The sequence below is a fragment of the Culex quinquefasciatus genome, chromosome 3 (assembly GCF_015732765.1).
Source record: "Culex quinquefasciatus strain JHB chromosome 3, VPISU_Cqui_1.0_pri_paternal, whole genome shotgun sequence".
Taxonomy (NCBI): Eukaryota; Metazoa; Arthropoda; class Insecta; order Diptera; family Culicidae; genus Culex; species Culex quinquefasciatus.
This window is the reverse complement of record NC_051863.1, coordinates 52,635,160-52,656,707: the sequence shown is the minus strand read 5'-3', so window position 1 is coordinate 52,656,707 and position 21,548 is coordinate 52,635,160. Positions and strand designations below refer to the sequence as shown.

General features: G+C 34.0%; 1 protein-coding gene across 3 annotated transcripts in view; it reads left to right on the top strand.

Annotated features, from left to right (window-relative positions):
* The window catches only part of LOC6051066 (TLD domain-containing protein 2), a 349,738-nt gene that overhangs the window by 85,863 nt on the left and 242,327 nt on the right, over positions 1-21,548 (top strand). For 2 of the 3 annotated variants that reach the window (XM_038263627.1, XM_038263626.1), the window contains exons 1-2: positions 14,282-14,851; positions 20,117-20,422. The exons of the other annotated variant lie outside the window; for it this stretch is intronic. In XM_038263627.1, coding sequence (XP_038119555.1) covers positions 20,167-20,422 — 256 coding nt within the window. In that variant the 5' untranslated portion in view covers positions 14,282-14,851; positions 20,117-20,166. Of the gene's footprint in view, positions 1-14,281; positions 14,852-20,116; positions 20,423-21,548 lie in introns of those variants that run through there. 3 annotated transcript variants of the gene reach the window in all.

Genomic DNA, 21,548 nt, shown 5'->3' with positions numbered 1-21,548 from the left:
TGGTAAATATTGTTCATTGATATCCCGAAGTTTTTTGAGTACCAGTACGTACCGTCATCTGGGCAGTGTGTCCACACTGGGTTAATTGTGACAGCTAGTTTAGCTTTGTTACTATACAATATTTGTTTTTTCTTGATTGGTTTCGAATAGAACAGACGCAGAACTACAAAAATAGTGCATCATTTTCCAAATTTCAAGCTTTGCAGTGCTCTTCAAACAGCTGTCCCTATTGAGACTGTACACTGAAAAAAAATAAAAGTACCAAATTCCTAAATTCTAGGAATTTTGGCTCCTTTCCTTATTAAGTAATCCAAAAAACCCGATTACTAAATAAGGAAAAGAGGCAAAATTCCTAGAATAAAGGAATTGGGTACTATTTTTTTATTTCAGTGTAGTTCCGATTTGCCCCAGTTGATGGAGCTGCAATGGATTAAAAAATAAATGTCTCTAAGCAGGCACCCTGCCCATAACCGGAAATGCGCTGAAGCGCACAAGGAACGGAGCGTGGGAGCCACTTCATTGAAGGTTGTCTTTAAGGTTTTTCAATTTCCTTGCAAGTGCTGAACTGCTTTTGATTGAATGTCCTTCCTAAAGCGAGTATATCATTTAAAAAAAAATATTTAAAAGTAAAATAATAATTCAATGATTCTGGAGACTATTCGTTGCAAAATAATGTGAAACCACACAGAAAAAAATGTGTAAATTTCGAAGCTGTAATTTTGGAAGGTTTAATATTACCTTTTTTTATGTAATTTTACCTCAATTTAGACTGAAAAGTGATATTACACCAGAAAAGTGGTAAAATTACATATTTTCAGAGGTAAAATTACACATTTTTTTCTGACACAAAAGATGTACTCCTTCCCAGATGTAATATAACCAAGATTTTTTTTACTGTGCAGGAAAAAGAGAACTTTATCAAAATAAATGCCGTTTACAAAACGATTTCAATATTTCTGTTAAAAGTATCAATAAAAATTACAGTTTTACTTTATCAAATAACAATTGAATAAGTTTAAGCTAATGCTCAAGATATTCACAGAAAAAAAAATCGTGGTAATATTACATCTGGGAAGAGGTACATCTTTTGTGTCAGAAAAAAATATGTAATTTTACCTCTGAAAATATGTAATTTTACCACTTTTCTGGTGTAATATCACTTTTTCAGTCTAAATTGAGGTAAAATTATATAAAAAAGGTAATATTAAACCTTCCGAAATTACAGCTTCGAAATTTACACATTTTTTTCTGTGTGGTTTCCTATTATGTCAGAAAAAAGATGTAATTTTACCTCTTGAAATGTGTAATTTTACCACTTTTCTGGTGTAATGTCACTTTTTCAGTCTAAATTGAGGTAAAATTACATCATTAAAGCGGTAATATTCAACCTTGCAAAATCACAGCTTCCAAATTTACATTATTTTTTACTGTATTGTTAAAGCTTGAAAGTTGAAAATTAATTGACCGAAAAATGTACAAGCTCAAATCCATTGAACAAACACTTCCTTCCCCACCTCCAAACCATTTTCACTAACAAATGTTTTCTCCGTTCCTTTTCCCAGGTGAGTACCGGAGGGGAGCTCCTTCTTCCAAGCAAGAATCTCAATTAGTGCCGATTAAGGATAAGTACCTGCATTCAACAAGCCATTATTACATTTAATCTGACTCCTGGCAATTGACCTGCAGCGTCTAGTCCCCGTTGTCGTAGTCAAAGTGTTTTTCAACTTTCGTCCAAAGTAAATGTTTTGGTTCACACCTTGGCCCACCAGGCGAAGGATGACGAGGAGGAGGAGACAGGTGTGCAACCCACCGTCAGCTGTGTAATTAGATTAGGGCAGAGCACGGACTGCTGCACCACCACCACCACCCCATACTCAACCCGGGGTCGTGGAAGAAAGCATGCCTTCTGTGTCGACCCGTAGTGTTTTTGGGTTGGACGTTTGTCTGTGTGTGTGTGTTTGTAAGTTTACCTTAATGTTCCTTACTTTTAATGTTTCTGTAGTAATTCGATTCAATGGCATCATGTTAAAGGTGAGCTATTGGTAGAGATTGTAAATAAGTTCAATTTGCATTTAATCTCATGTAGCATAGAAGAATACTATTTATCAAATACATTTATCATCTCCTGTCATAACTACAGACTACCACTCTTTATACAAAAACATGCTATTTACGAATATTTATCAAGAAAAATAAAAATGAAATAAAATCTTAATCGAAAACCGTAAATTCATGATTTTTTCGAAAACCCTGCAGCTCAAAACGCGAAAGCTTATCTTGAAATAGTGAAACATTCTAGGGAAAATGGAATGATCCACCCTATTAAAATAAAACAAAAAATCACTAATGCAGTTTCAACTCTGAGGTTTTTAATTGTTTTGGGATATTTTAGTTCATAATCGACCTAAAAAATCTTAATATTTTTTTAATACTCGTTCTTTTTTTTATTTTGAAAAATAACAAAATTATTTTTAACAAATTTTTTAATGAATGCAAATAATTTTTTTATAGAAATAACATAAATTTCAAGATAGGACTTATTATTTGGCTTGTTTCGTATGACTTTGCGGCCTAATTTTTATTTAGTTATTGTTTTGATTTTGGCTTCGTTTGATACAACATATCCTATGATTTTTAAAATAATAAATCTAAACAGTGTCTTTTACCTTTATAAACTACAAGCCTTACCCGACAAACTTCGTTCTGCCTTTTATTCGTTTGTTGACGTTTTTTGATTTTTAGCTTATTCAGCCTCCTGTGATCAAAATATGATTTTACGTAACTTTCTCCATACAATTTGTCGATGCTCCGGAATCGGTTACAGAGTGGCCAAAGTGTCAATTAGTTAGCGAAAGAACCTTCTTTGGACTTATACGAACCCAACGCAACAAAGAGCACCTTGATCCGACATCCCGTGTTGCATTGATTCGCGTTCGAACAGAACCGTCGAAATTTTTTATATATATAGATAGAAGAAGATAAAACAAATTGTTGCATCATTACAGACTAAATAAAGATTTTTATTCAGTTCAATTCGCTCCTGACATAGTTTCGGTGCTGAATTTTCGCTAAGTTTTTCTTCAAAATTTATGTTGAGACTGTTAATGAAATTTCATAAAAAAAAACTCAACGGAATTAGTAAAGGTGACTAAAAACTATAAAAAAATTCCAACCTAATAAAATAGGAGCAATTCTCCACCAAAACCGGAAATGGATTTTATTAGATTCAAACTTTCAGAGGGGTTCTTCCCCATGACCAAAGAAGCCAATGCATTGGTTCACTCAAATAAGGCTCCACAAAATTTTGGCAGCTGTCCATACAAAAATGGTTCGTAAATACTATAAAAATTGGTACACCGATTATTTTATCCAATTTTAAATTAACTTTTTCTTTTACAAAAATTTTGTTTCCCAAAATCAATAATTTGCTATTTTTTGTATTTTTTTAAGACAAAAATCCGTAACTTTTAAGCCATAGATAAGTATCGAGAATTTCGTTGCCGCCGAGTTATGATTAAACAAAAACTGTGTTTTTTGGAAAAAATAAATTTTAGTCAAAATGTTTTTGATTTAAGTTTTTAATTTAAAACTAAATTTGCAATCGAATGCTAAGTATTCCAATTGATAAAGTGTACCGTTTCCAAGTTTAAAGTTTAATTATAACTGAAATTCCCGTTTTATGATCTTTTAAAATAGTGTTTAAAAGTGGCATTGAAGATTGGGCCTGATTGCTGAAATACAACCCATCATTCAATATAACGCCAATTTAAAATATTAGTCTTGATTCCAAAATTTAAAAATATTTTTTTGAAGAGAATTGATCAGAAATTTCCTTTAAATAAATCTAACAGATTTTCGAATATTTTCGTACCATTTTTGTATGAACAGCTGCCAAAATTGTATTAAGACTCTTTGGTCAATGAAAATGGTCGAAATCGGCCGATTTCGTAGAAAACTGCTTATAGGTCTGCTCAATTTTTCTTAGAAATATAAATTACTGTCATCAAGGGTGACATTGGGTCTGAGATTGATTCATACAAAAAGGTGGAAATTTGTATGACCGAATCTCACCCCCCCAGACGCAATGTCACCCCTGATGACGGCACTATACAAGAACAGACAAGATTTGTGCAACATAAGAAAAAAATACATCTGTCACATTTTCAAAAGAAGATATTGTTAAATTTACCAGAACTTATCATTTGCTGTGTTGTTCAGGTTTTTATAGGACCTTTTCGACCGATTCTAGGAAAATAATTTTTACTATAAGCTTTTCACAGCATTTTCAGAAGCTGGAATCGATTTATTACTTAATACTGTGAAGAAGTTATTCCAAAACAAATTTAGGCAATTTTCGATTTTGACATTGCTGACTTTCTTTGATATTTTTTGAGGAGCATAGTTCGACAAAAAAAAAGAAAAAGTTTGTGAGAGAAAATCGTTTTTTGTTGATGCTGTCATCATTTTTTGTGCAGCCGTGTAATGATTTGTTTGCGGATGCTGAAGCCACTCGGTTAAATCTTGGGCCATAAACTTCCCACGACTGGAAATAATATCCTCATGAGAGTTATTTCCTGAACAACAAGAAAACAAAGCAAAGAAAAAGAAAAAAACACCCACTCACTTTCATCACTCATTCGCACACACTATTCAAAACACCTCCTCCTCCATCGAGGCGACAGCTATTCAAACGAGTTTTGACACATAAATACACAATTGTTTCTGTGCCCATTATTCACCACCACCTCCCCCGTGGGGAGTTTCACACCATCCCTCGGCGCAAAGGGGGTGGGGTAGTTCGTTGGTAATGTGAAAATTATGTACACGCACTAAAGCAGCACCTCTTACCCCGTTCAAACCACCCATTAAGTCACCCAAACCATTCATTCTGCGACACACTCACAACACCGCATGGGAAGCCATTTTTCTTCTCCTCTTCCTGAAGTATTAAAAAAAACCGTTGGCAACACTTTTCTTGTAAGCACTTCTTGTAGCACCACCCACCCACTAGCACACGTGGCACTTTTTTTTCTCTCACCCTCAAGTATTGTCTCGATTTTCATCGCACACACGCTCACTCTTTCGCACCCTTGTGAGACCTCTCCACCCCCCACAAAAAGTGGGGGCCACTTTATTTTTCGAAAGAAAAAAAGAGAAAATCTCACTTCCTGGACGTGACACCTTCTTTTGATTGTGTGGTTTTGTCTGCGTTTTTTGCTCTTTAATTCTATCCGCCGACGGGGCAAATTTGTGTTTTGTTACTTTTTACTTGTTTTAGTACTGTAAATATGTTGGTGTGTTTTTCAATATCTTCCGTTTTGTTTCTCTGAGTCGATGTCGGAAATGTTTTCGAACCTGTAAGTGAATATCGTATTAATTTGCGGTTTGGTAAACATTCCAAAAGTGTTGGACTATGATCCCTACTGCAGAACAGGCAACGCAATCAGAAAAGGAACAAACATTGTGATTTAATCAGGGGTTATTTGAACATTCTATTGAATTTTTAAATTTTTTGCATATATTTTGTCCTGTAATTGGTTTATTCTACCAATATTTACAGATCAACTTAATTGATTTTTTTTCAATTTTTAAATGAAATCAGGACATAACCAAAAATTATGTTCTGATATGCCTTAATCAATTACACAGAAAAAAAATTATGGTAATATTCATCAGGAAATGGTGACAGAATTTGTGTAAAAAAAATAATTTATTTATATAAGAAATTGTTGAAGATTTATCGGTTTCTGATGAATATTCATCAGGTTCACATTTTTACACATTTTTTATGTAATATTACTCAAAAAGAGGTAATATTCAACCAACCAAACTTCCAACCTTCCAAAATACATTTTTTCTGTGTATCAAGACAAAATTAAAATGTGTTGATTGAAGAGACAAGGAATCTAGAAATTTGCAATTGTTTGCATTTTGTCAACTATTGCAAACTAATTATTTTTTAAATAGTTAGATGAACCTCTTCATATTATGATAAAAGCTGTATCTTTTCTAGCTCAAAACAGCAATTAGTACAAAACAAATACAATTAAAAACATCCAAAACCTGTTGAAAGAATGAAAGAAATTGAACTTTTTACAATTTTTTTTTGTTCATTTCAAGCAAAATGATCTAAATAAGCCAAAGACGAAATGTATTGTATTTTTTTTATGTGTCTGAAACATTTTGAGTGCCTTCCGTATGTCCAAAGAAGTAAATTTGTAAATAATTTGGTTGGCTGTTCATACAAAAACCGTTCGATTTCGATGTCTTCGGCAATGTTGCAGGTATGGATGAGAGCTACACCGAAACAAATTTCAATTCGATTTTTTTTGTTGATTTAAAAAATATTTTTTTCACTGATAATTAATTTAAATAATTTTTTTTTTTAATTCAAAGGAGTAATTAAAAATTGTTTTTTTAATATTTCCATTTTAGTAACAAAAAACTATTTCAAAAATCAGCAAAAAAAATCATGCATCATTTTTTCGGTTTAGTCCTTATTTATATCTACAACTTTGCCGAAGACACCAATCGATCAAAAATTTCCTTCAAAAGAAATAGATTATTTTTATTTTGACATACCATTTTTATATGGACATCTGGCAAATTTCTATGGACAAACTGATGATGCAAAATGACTTTTTTGGGCACGCAAAAGGCACTCAACAAGTTTCAGCCAGATTTAAAAATGCAAAAAATCGGATGGCCGAAATCTCAAAGAATTGCTCAGATATCAAAAATGGATCCCAGTTTTGTGATCAGATTATCAGAACAAAGTTTCAATAAGTCGAAACAAAAATACACAATCTATCCAGCGTGCGTTATGTTTACATTAGGAATGACCAGGACTGTTTGTTTATGCTTTGTCTTTGGCTCATTCACAAATTTTACTTGATATGCGATTCCTTCCATTTTTTTTTGAACGCGATCAAAACTTAAGTTTTACGCACACAAGAAAAACAGGTTTTAATTTGACACCATCTGAAAAAAGAAGATTTTTTTTAATTAGCATTTGATTGCTAAACACATAACCTAGATTTTTGAAGAGAACTGAGAAAAAAAATCCGAATTTAAAAACATTAGAATAAATTAATTTCACAGTGTATAGCATAAAAGAGTCATTACTATATGAGTGTAATTAATTTAAATGCAGATTTCATTAACACAAAAATCGAAGCATCATAATACATTAACAAAAGGCTTTTAAATCAAATTCTTACAAATATTAAATTCATTGTTTTAACTAGATAAGGATATAAGTTTGTTTGAATTTTTGAATCTGGGTAGTTTGTGCTTTATCAACTTCGTTTGTGGCTACATTAGGGTGCCCAGAATATCGGACTTTTTCTCAAAACCTCGCTCCACAAGCTGAATATTGTTCCTTGACCTATTTTAGGACTCTGGGCCAAATATGAGCAAAATCGGTCATCATTTACCCATTGATACTCGGAGGTGAAGTTTGTATGGGAAAAATCGAAAAAATGTATGGAAAACCCAAGTTTCTTACGGTTCGGTCTGCACGGTGCGCTACTTCCATCCAAATATGCTCAAAAGTGAGATTCTTATTGGAAATTTAATGCTCTACAACTTTGTAGAACATACCAAAGCTGTGAAACTCGATCCTGAAAAGTTATTAGCGATTTAAAAAAGTCATTTTTGTATGAAAAACATTTTTTTCACCATCTTTAGGCTCGGGTATCAATGGGTTAATCTCATCCAATTTCGCTCAAAATTTACACAGATTCTTAAAATAACCCAATAAACCGTTTTCCGCTTGTGGAGCAGGGGGTCATTTTTTCTGGGCACCCTAGGCTACATGCTACAAACAAAAAATAAACATAATATTATTAAGTCTTATCACGGCGTGGCTGGAGCAAAATATTATAAACCCACACAGTAAAAAATTGTGCAAATTTGGAAGGTGTAATTTTGGAAGGTTGATCATTTATGATGTAATTTTACCTAAATTCAGACTGAAAACGTGACATTACACCAGATCAGTGGTAAAATTACACATTTTCAGAGGTAAAATTACATATTTTTTCTGAAATTTAAAGAAGTACCCCTTCCCAGGTGTAATATTATTTTAACTGTGTAGATTTGTACGTATCTGTAAAAATAAAAATGTTGTATCGGTAAAAGTTGCGTTTTCATCAATTTATTAGTTTCAACAGTTTTGTAGAGAATATTCTTACCTTAAAAACTCTTTTCAAAGTTTGTAAATCCATTTTAATTGTCAAAAGATATAAGATATGAATATAGGGTAATTCCCGCCAACTCAAACAGCAGTTGCCCCGACCCCTCTTCGATTTGCGTTAAACTTTGTCCCTCATGACGGAGGGGCGGTACGACCCCTTTCATTTTTGAACATGCGTAAAAAGAGGTGTTTTTCAATAATTTGCAGCCTGAATTTGGTGTCAAAGGGACTTTTATGTAAAAGTGTACGCCCGATTTCATGGCGTGCTCAGAATTCCGAAAAAACGTATTTTTCATCGAAAAAAATACAATTTTTTTTAAAGCTGTGCCATTTTCCGTTGCTCGACTGTACATTTTTTTGGAAAATGTCATTTTTAGGAAAATTTAATGTACTTTCCGATAACTCGCGATAACTCGTGATGTTTATAAGCAAACCCCTTATGTCTGTATATCAAATTTTTTTTAAATTGTCTGCTCTACAACTTTGTAGAACATTGTTACACTCTAAAAAATAACCCTGTAAAGTTAGAAAAAAACACGAAATTTTAAAATGAAAATTTTTGTTCTGAATGAAAAAATGACCCTTCTGGGTCAATGTAGATTTGAAAAGTACATTAATTTCCCTTAAAATGACATATTCCAAAAAAATACAGTCAAGTAACGGAAAATGGCAGAGTTTTTAATACTTTATTAGTGTTTTTTTCGATGAAAAATACGTTTTTTCGGAATTCTGAGTACGCCATCAAATCGGGCGTCTAATTTTACATAAAAGTCCCTTTGACACCTAATTTCTATCCCATCACCGTTTTAGGCTGCAAACAATTGAAAAACACCTCTTTTTTCGCATGTTCAAAAATGGAAGGGGTCGTACCGCCCCTCCGTCATGAGATATCTAAAAACGGACCTCGGATTCGTGATCAGGGACCAAAGTTACCCCTTAGGACAAAGTTTAACGCAAATCGAAGAGGGGTCGGGGTAACTTTTCCCGATTTCGTGTGAGTTGGTAGAGAATTACCCTATATTCTAATTTTACCACAGCCATATTTAGGCAGATTTTCGAGTGACATACATGGTCCCAGATGTTCAAGATTCTTCTTTAAAGTGGAATATATTTTGACAGTCAAAACGGATTTACAAATCCTAAAAAGGGTTTTAAAGGTAATTAAAACATTTCTCTACATATTCGATGCTTGTGTGCTCTCTTATACTAACTGACATTTTGGTGGTTACGAGAAAATCGATATTTTAACTTTGAATTACTGTTTCTGGGAAACTATTCGACAAACAATTGTCCTAATAATTTTAAAGTATGCTCCTGACATAACTTAAAGACATGGTAAAATATGAAAACTTTTGAAATGCAAAAAAAAATTTGGCAGAGAAATTACGAAAAAATCATGCTTGCAATTAGCACAAGTGTGTCTTGAACAGTGATTTGTATGAGTTAGCACAAACGTGCACAGGGCGAATTTTGCAGTTGAGCTAAAATGCTTCTTCGATGGCAGAGTCGTGTATACTTTCAACGTGGGACTTGGTACAAAAGTGCGCATAGTCATTTTATTGTAAAAATAGTAGTTATTTGTTGTTTCAATGTTTTTTGCGTAGTAACTTTGAATTGTTGCTAGTTAAGGAACACTTTCCTCAACAATACTTTTTTAATAGACTTGTTTATCATTAAATTTATTGTGAAAATTGCAGTTTTTGAGAGCAACTACCGTTAAAACTTGAATTTTATGATGAAAAACTTAGTGAAGTGTGAGGTTTCATAAATATAAGTATGAAAATCCATGAAATAGCTTCAATAAGACCAACTATGACGAAAACCGAATAGTTCTACGCTTACAAACATACGAAAATGATTATGTAAAAACTTTGAGCTAGTTTATTTTATTTCCATCATGACATACGACCTTTTTATAAATGCAACATATCCAGGACACAAACCATAGAACTGTTATGGTAGATTGCAGTTAGAACAAGTGTGTCTATTGCAATGAATTCTTAGTTTGTATCGAATAGAACAAAAGTGCTCCAAAAGAAATGAATACTTATTCTTTGAACATGGACGACCCCTACAGTTGTGCTAAGTTTGCACAACTTCTTGAAGGGTGTTTGAGTTGGATATTTGGGTTAGGCTAAGTGTGAGATTGGTTAGTGGATGTTATTGTTACGTAGTTTTTTGGATTGGACGACCCCTGCACTTGTTCTAAGTGTGCACAACTAGTTGGAGGGTGTTTGAATTGAATATTTGGGTTAGGCTAAGTGTGACATTGGTTAGTGGATGATGATGTTACGTAATTTTTTTGGATAGGACGATCCCTACAGTTGTGTTAGGTTTGCACAACTACTTAAAAGTGTTTTAAATTGGAAATTTGAGTTAGGCTAAGTGTGAGATTGGTTAGTGGTTCATTTTGTTACGTAGTTTTTTGGATTGGACGACCCCTTCAGATGTGCTAAATGTGCACAACTTCTTGAAGGGTGTTTGAGTTTGATATTTGGGTTAGGTTAAGTGTGTCATTGTTAGTGGATTTTGTTGTTACGTAGTTTTTTGAATTGGACGACCCCTGCAATTGTGCTAAGTGTGCACAACAAGAGTTTCCAAATGAACCGGTTAGGCGAGGTTCACCTATTGGACCTCCCTTTGTGGTTAAATCCTGGTTCAGTGACCTGACATTCGTTACACCGTGACATTCGTTACACCGCAACATTCGTTACACCGTAACATTCGTTACACCGTAACATTCATTACTCTGTAACATTCGTTACACCGTGACATTCGTTAAACCACAACATACGTTTCACCGTAAAATTCTTTACACCACAACATTCGTTACACCGCAACATTCGTTACACCGCAAAATTCGTTGCACCGTAACATTCGTTACACCGTAACATTAGTTACACCGTAACATTCGTTACACCGTAACATTCGTTACACCGTAACATTCGTTACACCGTAACATTCGTTACACCGCAGTATGGTTACACCGCAGTATGGTTACACCGTAGTATGGTTACACCGTAGTATGGTTACACCGTAACATTGTTATACCGTAGTATGGTTACACCGTAACATTGTTACACCGTAACATTGTTACACCGTAACATTCGTTACACCGTAACATTCGTTACACCGTAACATTCGTTACACCGTAACATTCGTTACACCGCAGTATGGTTACACCGCAGTATGGTTACACCGTAGTATGGTTACACCGTAGTATGGTTACACCGTAACATTGTTATACCGTAGTATGGTTACACCGTAACATTGTTACACCGTAACATTGTTACACCGTAACATTCGTTACACCGTAACATTCGTTACACCGTAACATTCGTTACACCGCAGTATGGTTACACCGCAGTATGGTTACACCGTAGTATGGTTACACCGTAGTATGGTTACACCGTAACATTGTTATACCGTAGTATGGTTACACCGTAACATTGTTACACCGTAACATTGTTACACCGTAACATTCGTTACACCGTAACATTCGTTACACCGTAACATTCGTTACACCGCAGTATGGTTACACCGCAGTATGGTTACACCGTAGTATGGTTACACCGTAGTATGGTTACACCGTAACATTGTTATACCGTAGTATGGTTACACCGTAACATTGTTACACCGTAACATTGTTACACCGTAACATTCGTTACACCGTAACATTCGTTACACCGTAACATTCGTTACACCGTAACATTCTTTACATCGTAACATTCTTTACACCGTAACATTCGTTACACCGTAACATTCGTTACACCGCAGTATGGTTACACCGCAGTATGGTTACACTGTAGTATGGTTACACCGTAACATTGTTATATCGTAACATTCGTTACACCGTAACATTCGTAACACCGTAACATTCGTTACACCGCAACATTCGTTACACCGTAACATCCGTTACACCGTAACATTAGTTAAACCGTAACCTTCGTTACACCGTAACATTCTTTACACCGTAACATTCGTTACACCGCAACATTCGTTACACCGTAACATTCGTTAAACCGTAACATTCGTTACACCGTAACATTCTTTACATCGTAACATTCTTTACACCGTAACATTCGTTACACCGTAACATTCGTTACACCGTAACATTCTTTACATCGTAACATTCTTTACACCGTAACATTCGTTACACCGTAACATTCGTTACACCGCAGTATGGTTACACCGCAGTATGGTTACACTGTAGTATGGTTACACCGTAACATTGTTATACCGTAACATTCGTTGCATCGTAGCATTCTTTACACCGTGACATTCGTTACACCGTAATATACCGCAATTAAAACATTTTTTAAGTCTTTGTGCACACTTAGCACAACGACAGGGGTTGTCCAATAAAAAAAAAACGTAACAACATCATCCATTCACCAATATCACACTTAGCCTAACTCAAATATCCAATTCAAAACCCCCCAAGTAGTTATGCACACTTAGCACAACTGCAAGGGTCATCCATTAAAAAAAACTACGTAACAATAACATCTACTAATTAATCTCACACTTAGTCTAACCCAAAAATCCAATTTAAAGCATTTTTAAGTCGTTGTGCACACTTAGAACAACTGCAGGGGTCGTCCAATCCGAAAAAACTACGTAACAACAACATCCACTCACCAATATCACATTTTGCCTAACTCAAATATCCAATTCAAAAACCCCGCAAGTAGTTGTGCACACTTAAAACAAATGCAGGGGTCGTCCATTAAAAAAACTACGTAACAATTACATCCACTAATTAATCTTACACTTAGCCTAACCCAAAAATCCAATTTAAAACATTTTTAAGTCGTTGTGCACACTTAGAACAACTGCAGGGGTCGTCCAATCCAAAAACTACGTAACAATAACATCCACCTACCAATGTCACATTTAGCATAACTCAGGGGTCATCCAATTAAAAAAAAACTCTGCCACTAAATAATTATTTGACACACTTCTTCTAACTTACAACTTCTTCACGTATCCAAATGTGCACACTTGGAGCCTAACATTTCATTAGGGCACATAACTTTTGTAAACAATAGTGTATCCCTTTCACTCAAATGACAGTTTACATAAGGTGTGAAAGGGACACACTCTTGTTTACAAAAGTTATGTGCCCTAATGAAATGGCAAGCACGACTTGTGCTAATTGCCTTCCAAAATAGTGCTCCATAATATTGCTCAAACTAGTAAGGACACCTGGCAATTTACCATAATATTATGGTGTAATCGTATTTTTATGGATTTGCGTGTTTTCAAAAGGTCAAGCCATGATGAAAAATAAGAGAGCACATCCATGATGCGTTCGAAAATGTCAGTTAGTACAAATGGTTGCAGGGCGATATCTCCGCGTAGGAAACGAATGTTTCAGATCTGTTAGAAGCGTTTTGTAGGGAATTTAATTAGCTAAAAGATGTCATCATTAACTCATTTTGGCCCAAAAGTCAGTTAGTACATCAGAGCACAGAGGCATCGATATATGATAAAACAAATATTTTTCAAGATCGATCCAATTAAAAATCCGTCCAAAATTCAAAAACCCTACAATTTTGAAGAACGAAATTTTCACTGATAGAATATTTGTATTTATACAAATTCTAATTCAGGCCAGTAAAACACAATTTTCAACGTATAAATTTCCGATGAAGTATCTCGGTGTATAATATTTTGTACGAATATGTTCTTGTTCAGATTGGATGTTGCCTGTTCTGTGTCATTTCTTTACCTTTTTCCAACTGTAAAGTTGTTTGTGTTTTTTCTTCTTCTACCAGCATTAATTTTTCTCGGTGTATATTTTCTCAGTTTGGCATTACTCTTTTTCAAAATTCGCTAAGCGTTCTTTTTTCTCGCCCTGTTTACTTTCAGGTCCGTTTAATTGGCTACTGACATTGTGTTTTTTCCTTGTTTTTTGTCGTGATTTAGTTTTTAAGTGCGCAAAAAAGAAGTTTTTCGGCGAATCATCATGATTCGCTAGTGTTTTTAAAACTTCCCCTCAAAAATCCCTTTCTTTCCTTCCGCGCGGTGCAGTGTATTTGAAAAGTGAAAAACAAACGGGTTTTTGATTTGTAATGTTTGAACTATTTAGTGAAGAAAATTTTAAACCTCTCTAAACGATCAAACTCCACCTCAACATACACAAGAGCCAACCAAACACGGTATCATACACACACCTCGGTTGCAAGACTACCACAAATCCCCCGTGAATTGAGCACGTTCATACGAAGATTCACGTAGTTTTGTTTTTGCTCCCGCTTCCGATTGCGTTCAGTTGGCAAAAGCTCAAGAACATTTCCTCGCCCCACCCCATAATAAGGGAAAATCCTTTGCAAAGCTCGCGCGTAACGATGCACGTCTAGAGAAGCAACAAATACTCGCACAAAGAAAAAAAAAACGTTGCAAATTGTGCACATATTTGCCTGATAACAAACACACAACCCTCCCTCTCTCACACCTTCTCGAACATCACCACTAGCAGAGCACTACAACCACCACCACAACTACTACTTTTCACAAAGCCACGCAAATAACACCACTCCAAGCAAAGCTCTCCTTCTCGATATAGTGCAGAGGAAAATCCACCGAAAAGTTTATTGGAGCAAGAGCATCAACCGAAAGCATCACCAACACCACCATCACCAGTTAAATGTAGGTTTTTCTCTCCCTCAAGAAATCTTCTTCTTCTTCTCATCTTGCTTTCTTGACTTTTGCAAAAATAAAAAGATTCGTGGAAAACTTGCTTCCATTTTCCTCTTCTTACGCATCTGGGTGTATTGTGCTTTTCCCGATAACAATATACACAGCTTGGAAACAGCAACGTGCAATATACTTATCTAGATATAAACTCTTACACACTATCACTATCCTGGTTTTTGTTTTGTTTCTCTACTTAAGCTTTGAAGGAACGGCTGCACCCCAGAATGGGGTTGTTTAGATGGAATGTTGTTGTTGTTGTTGCTGTGAACACTGTGAAAAATAATACCAAATTTAAGCTGAAACCAGGAACATTTTTTTTTTCTACAAATTTTCAAATGCGAAAACTATAGCCTCATTCCTCCGAAATGATTTGTTATATAACAATGCCAAGGTTAAAGCAGATTGAGCTAGTTCGAGCCAACTTCGATTTATCTTCTTCGTCGTGTCCTTGTTGGGCGATGCCACTTGATGTGTTGGATCGCAGAGTTTGACCTAGTTTAAAGTTTTTGTCAAGTTTGAACATAAGGAAGAGAAATAAAATAGTCCACGACGATATGTCAATTTGTATTCTCTCGTAATTGGATTTTCCCTTTCCTTGTGAATGTAAGAATGTATTGTTGTCTTATGAGATAAATGTTTTGTGTAAATTAATAAACTTGAGTAGCCATTTTGATTTGTTTCATATCAGCTCTACATTATGTTACAAATGCATCGTTGGAGGAATAAAAAGTTAATGCCTGTTGCGTGATTTAGTTGCTCACGAGGGAGAATTTAACCTTCCCTGAAACATAAAAAAATAGTTTGGTTAAGTGTGATTACATCAGAGTAATCAGAAGTTACAAAATTATGGTCAGTTTTCAGAGATTTTAGGCCACAGTTTATTTTACTAAGCTCACAAACTTGGTTTAGAATTGTTTTTTGATTGTCCAAAATTTGTTTACAATATTTTTCGCTCTTATATTTTTTAGCCTTTCAATTGTTCAAATATATTATTGTCCTGTAACCCCAAAGGAACACAACAAAATGTCCTAATTAAATTGAAAAAAATAATTAAAAATCTCAATTTGAATCATAGACCACAGCAAATTAATTTATTTAAAAAAAATTCCAACGTATCATTGAAAAACTAAGTATCATTGTCCAAAATGGAAAATTCATTCCTGGAATTCCCGTGTTTTTTTCAGTTCCGGGCCTCGAATCCCGTATTTTATGTATTTTTTTCAAATTCATTAAATTTTCTTTGGGAAAATAGTGGTACAATTAGAACATTGTAGTAAAAATGCAAAAGGAGTAGTTTTTTAATGTTTTTTAAAGGACATCTTCTATTTTTTTTTTGAAAATTTTGGTTAGCAAATCTGAAATATCTTTGGGACTTTATTTTTTTAAATATCATGTATATTAATAATTACGTTATATATCCTATTCCATGAAAGTTTTCTCTAAAAATCTTTCCATTTTCCATCTTCCAAAAAAAAATGTTTTCAGTTAAACAATTTTAGGATACATTTTTAAACCTTTATTGTCCCCTTTTAAATAAAAAGTGACACTTTTAAGCAATTTGATTATATTGCATTTAACTTTGGAGCCACAGATCCATAGAAAATTAAAAATTCATACATTTTAGTGATAATGCTACCGCCAAAAATTTAATAAAAGTCTTTAAATATTTGGCAAATTTATTGCAATAGCATACCTGTAGTCATTAATTCAGCTTTTTTTTACTTTTAACTTTACTTTTTTTTACTTTTCACTTCAAAATTTTGAATATTTAGATTAAAAAATCTCAGTTAAAGATTTTTAATACTTTTTTTTGATTTCCTAGAATCTCTGGATTTCCTGGAATTTTCAAAATTATTTTCCTGTTTCCCGAGAAAATCGAAACCCGGGAAAATTTATCGCCCTTGTCTAGTAAAATAAAAATTGTAATTAAAGTTGTTTTGTCCCATGGCACTTGGTAAGGTCAGGGTTGGAAATGAATAAAATCTCAACTTTAAATTCTAAAAACAAATTTTAAGTTTATACACTTGATAATAAACTGTCATGCTTTTGTCGAAAATCTTCGTTTGTTTTTCCTATGATTTTAATCAAAATTCAAAATTTGAGGAATTCCAGAAACGTGCTCTATTTAATTGAAAATACAGCAATAAACGTTATATAATCATTCCTTAATAGTTGGCAAATGTACAATTTTTTCAATAAAATTTTTAATGTTTAGCAGTTTTTGGCTGTTTAGCTTGATTTATCTGAGAAATTTTGAAGTGGAGGAGGACAAAAACTTATCAAGAAAAACTTAAATGTTTTAATTGTTTTTAGTATTTTCAAATATATACTTTTCCTTTTTTGTGAAGGCAATGTTAAATTTTTTTAATCAAAAACTTTTTCTAAATCGTTGGTCAATTGACTTTTTGAAAACATAATAAATCTCAAAAAGATTTTTCCTTTTAAATTGAATATCGAAATGTTTTTCGTTGTGTTTGAATTAAGTTTAGATTTTCATAATTATAACTTATACCCTTGGCCAATCATGTTTTACTATTTTTTAAAATATTTTAGGGATATTTAGCGAAAAAATAAAACAATTTTAAAATTTAGAGCTACTGCAACAAAAAATTGGGAGAGTGGGGATACATGATCCCCTTTTTTTGTATCGCACATAACTCTGTCAATTTCTCACAAAACTATAAACTTTTTGCATGAATTGAAAGCTTAAACATTCATCTATGTTTGGCTAATCAGGGTATTTCATCAGATGAACTCTTCGAATCATGCCAAGTGTTTCAAAAAAATATTTTAAACCGGCATTTTAAAAATGTTAGGGGTAACTTGATCCCCCTTTCAACATTTTGAAGAATTCTTAAGCAAAATGTTTCATATTCATCCAAATTTTTAATTTTCTATAAGTTACAGCAATTTCACATAAAACCTGTACGTTTGTGTTCAAAATATAACAAGTTTAGTATGTAAAATATTTAAAAATTTAAAATATTATTTTTTAGAGCAAAATTAAGCATGTTTACAAAAGCTGGAAATTTTTGTTTACAAAACTTTTGAAAAAAGGTTCAAACTGCAGTAAGCTATGTACAACTATACTAAAGGAAACTAGGTATGAAAACCCAGTCCAATTAATTAATCTTGAGGCTGATTCCAGTGACTGTAAAAATGCAGGGATCAAGTCTCCCTGAACGCAATTTAAAAAAAAATTGATTGTAAGAATAGTATGACGATAAATTTAACATCAAATGCGTAAGGGTTTTGGAGTTGATAAGTTTATCAAACAATTCATGAATAAAAAATATTTCTTTAAATAATTTTTGAGTGTTTTCTATAGATATCAAAACAAAGAAAAAAAAATCTCTTGAAAGTTTTTTGCAGCTCGTTTTAGAAAAATGTGTGTTACTCAATCTAAACATATTTTAATTTTTTTCTTTGTTTTCTACAATGAGTTTTAGTTAATTTCGCACAACTTTCTAGAACAAAGATAATTGTTTTACCTAAATTTTTTTAACATTTTACTGAAATTTTTAATTAACTTCTAGAATCTGAGGTAACATGATCTTTAGACATTTTTGTAAATATATAAAAAATATTATTTTTTTTTCGCATTTTATAAAACTTTACAGGCGAAAACTTAACAAACGAAGAATATCACAACATACTTTCAATGATATTGCAGGTATGCTTCTGTTATCAATTTAATTTCGGTGAAATGATAAAAAACACATGAATATTTGACCAAACATTCAAAAAGAAGATATTTTCAGCACGAGTCATACATTTATCTAACAAGGTTTACCGAGTTGGATAAACACGACGAGTGCGAAAAATCAAGTTTTGCAGCAAGTTCCATGCATTTTTTTTTGCGATTCCGGAAAACACCCTTTGAATGGAATTTTAAGTCAATTGTCTATGTGTTTAGTCAATTCACCGATGAAATCAAAACAATATTGAAAAGTAATACTTTTTGATACAAGTGCCGAAAAGTTCAACTTTTCAGCACCCATTTCAGTGCTGAAAAGAAGAACTTTTCAGCACTTGTATCGAAAAGTATTACTTCTTGATTTTTCATTTTTAGTTGAGAAAGGTAGGCCTATTCGTCATGCGATAATGACAAGAAAAGTAATTAGTTTCACAACGGAATTGCAAAAAGTGTTTTTCGGAATGGCAAAACAATATAATAAGCACCAGTTGCAAAACTTGTTTTTTTTTCAGCACAGCAAATAACTGTTTGTCTCATGCTGAAAAAATCTTCTTTTTTGCCACTTGTGTCAAAAATTTAACTTTTGTATAATAGTTTACAAAATACATTAGAAAAAGTGAAACAATTCCAAGATTGTGATGGTGCTGTGCTGACTTTAGAAGGACTGACTTTTCACAGATAATTAAATTTAATTAGGTTTGACAAAAATGCGAACAACTTTAAAAAAAATTCTCCACTTTAACTAATGTTTCAAAATGTTTGAGGCATCACATGAAGAAGCAAAACAAGTTAATAAGGTCTAGCTCAACTTTAGAACAAATTTAATATTCTCTTTTAATTTTCCTTCTCAAGACACACACACTGCAAGCAACAACAACAACAACAACAACCACCCACATAAATTCCCATCAGAAAAGGTTGCAGAGCAGCTGCTGCTAGAACGCTTCACAAGCTTCCTGTGTGTTTTCCCTAAATGGTTCATTTTTTTTCCTTTTCTTGTTCCCCTTTGGTTCCTTGCCCTGTTCGGGGAGCTTTGGGCTGGATGAAGACGAAGAGAGCTTTGTTTTGCTGTAGAATGCTTCGAGTGGGATTTTGCTTTCCTGCTGGATTAGAATAAATGACGTAATTTACCCATCTCCCCATGCGGGGATAATTCCTACTTTAAAGTCGATTGAGGGTTGAGGGGTTCTTTTAAAATTTGATAATTGACTTTTATGACTTTTTTTAAAGATGAAGAATTTTTGGAAGCTGGAACCTCCCAAGTTATAATCAAGTTTAAGATTGTATTTTTTTTTTTAGAAAAGTTACCTAAATCTAAAAAATTAGTTAGTGTTCTTTAACTGCAATAACATTTGTCCAACCAAATTTCTCCGCGCATCCGGCAACACTGCTAAAGCTCCCAAAAGCTACTGTTGTAAAGAAAAGCTTCGCCGTTCATCTGTTATACTTACCACCCAAAAGCTTACCAATTTGTTTTTTCTGTGTGCGTGCCCTTCTTACTTACTTTTCGCTTCGTTAAGCCGCGGTTAAGTCGCTTGCGTCGGGGCCAGCTTAAGTTCAGGCTCGCGATATGGCGTCGCCATCTCGTGACTGCTCGTCGAAGCAGCGTCCGTCGTACATTGGGGGCGCCACGAGCACCAGCAGCAGCTTCGGTAGCAATACGCAGACGCCTCACACCTCGACCTCATCGCTTGCCTCCTCGTCGGCGGGGATTTCGCCCTTTCAGCCCCAGCAGCTGGGGTCCCATCACGCTCATCACTACCATCCGGGGCCGGCCAGTGCTGCCAGCGCCAATTCGCTCGAGTCGGCTTTTTCCTTTGCCGGGGGTAGGTTTTACGGTTTTGTTTAGTTTTTCTTCGGTCATAGATTGATTTTGTTAAGTTGCTGCAATGATTTTGCGCGATTTTGTATGAACTTTATTGATTGGCTTTTCAAGTTGAGCAAATTTCGATCACATAATTGAAGTGGCTCATGCGAGTCCAAATGTACAAATAGATTATTCATTTATTGTTCCACCGGTACAAAAGTTACACTAGACCACTACACAAATCCAGCTGTTTCAAATTGAATCTACGTTGATTGAGTTGTTCGCTGAAACGATTGAGTCTTCGAGTGTGTTTATCGTATGCATCAATTTGTGTTGATTTGATTTATCCGGTGCGATATGTTTTGCTAATCTCTTGAAAAAAATATAACATGAATTTGTGCAATTTTCATAAAAATTGGCTTCCTATCAATTCAGAAAAAGAAAAATTTCCGAAAAACTCCTTTTCTAACAATTTTTGTTCGTTTATATAATAATACGCGTTTGGAGTTTAAAGGTTTTTTTTTTTGTAAAATCTATAAACTTGTTTTTAAACAACATAAAACATAAGAGCGAGTCCACGAACAGGGCATACTCTTTTGCATGGGACGTCGTTTGGACCTCACCAATCTGCTTGAAATTTGCAGGGGTTGTTTGAACATATAAAACTAGCGTCTTGCCAAAATATAAGCACTCTAGGTCAACGGGAAGTGGGGCAAATCGGGACACAAAGTTTGAAGGTTCAAAAACGTCGGCTATGACTGAGGTAAAATTTAATTTAAGCTCAAAATTCAAAATGCATCTGAAAAGGCTTACAAAATGCAACAAAATGCAGATGGAGCATCCCAATTGGTCAAATCTAAAGGGAGTTATTGTCAATTTAGTGAAAAATAGCATAATTTTCAAACTCAAATAAAAAAGTGTTCCATCCAGATATCAACTCGGTTCGACCTGCAGCTTGTAGGGGACATCTGAGGCTACCATCTGAGACTGAGAACGCTTTGGGTGAGGCAGTTTAACATATTAAATTAAGGCTACCAACTCTTGCTGAGCAAAAATCCGTACACTTTGCCGATATGACACTATGGCATAACAAAAACTGTCAATCAATTATTTAGATAAATTAAATTTAATAAATCTGAGAATTA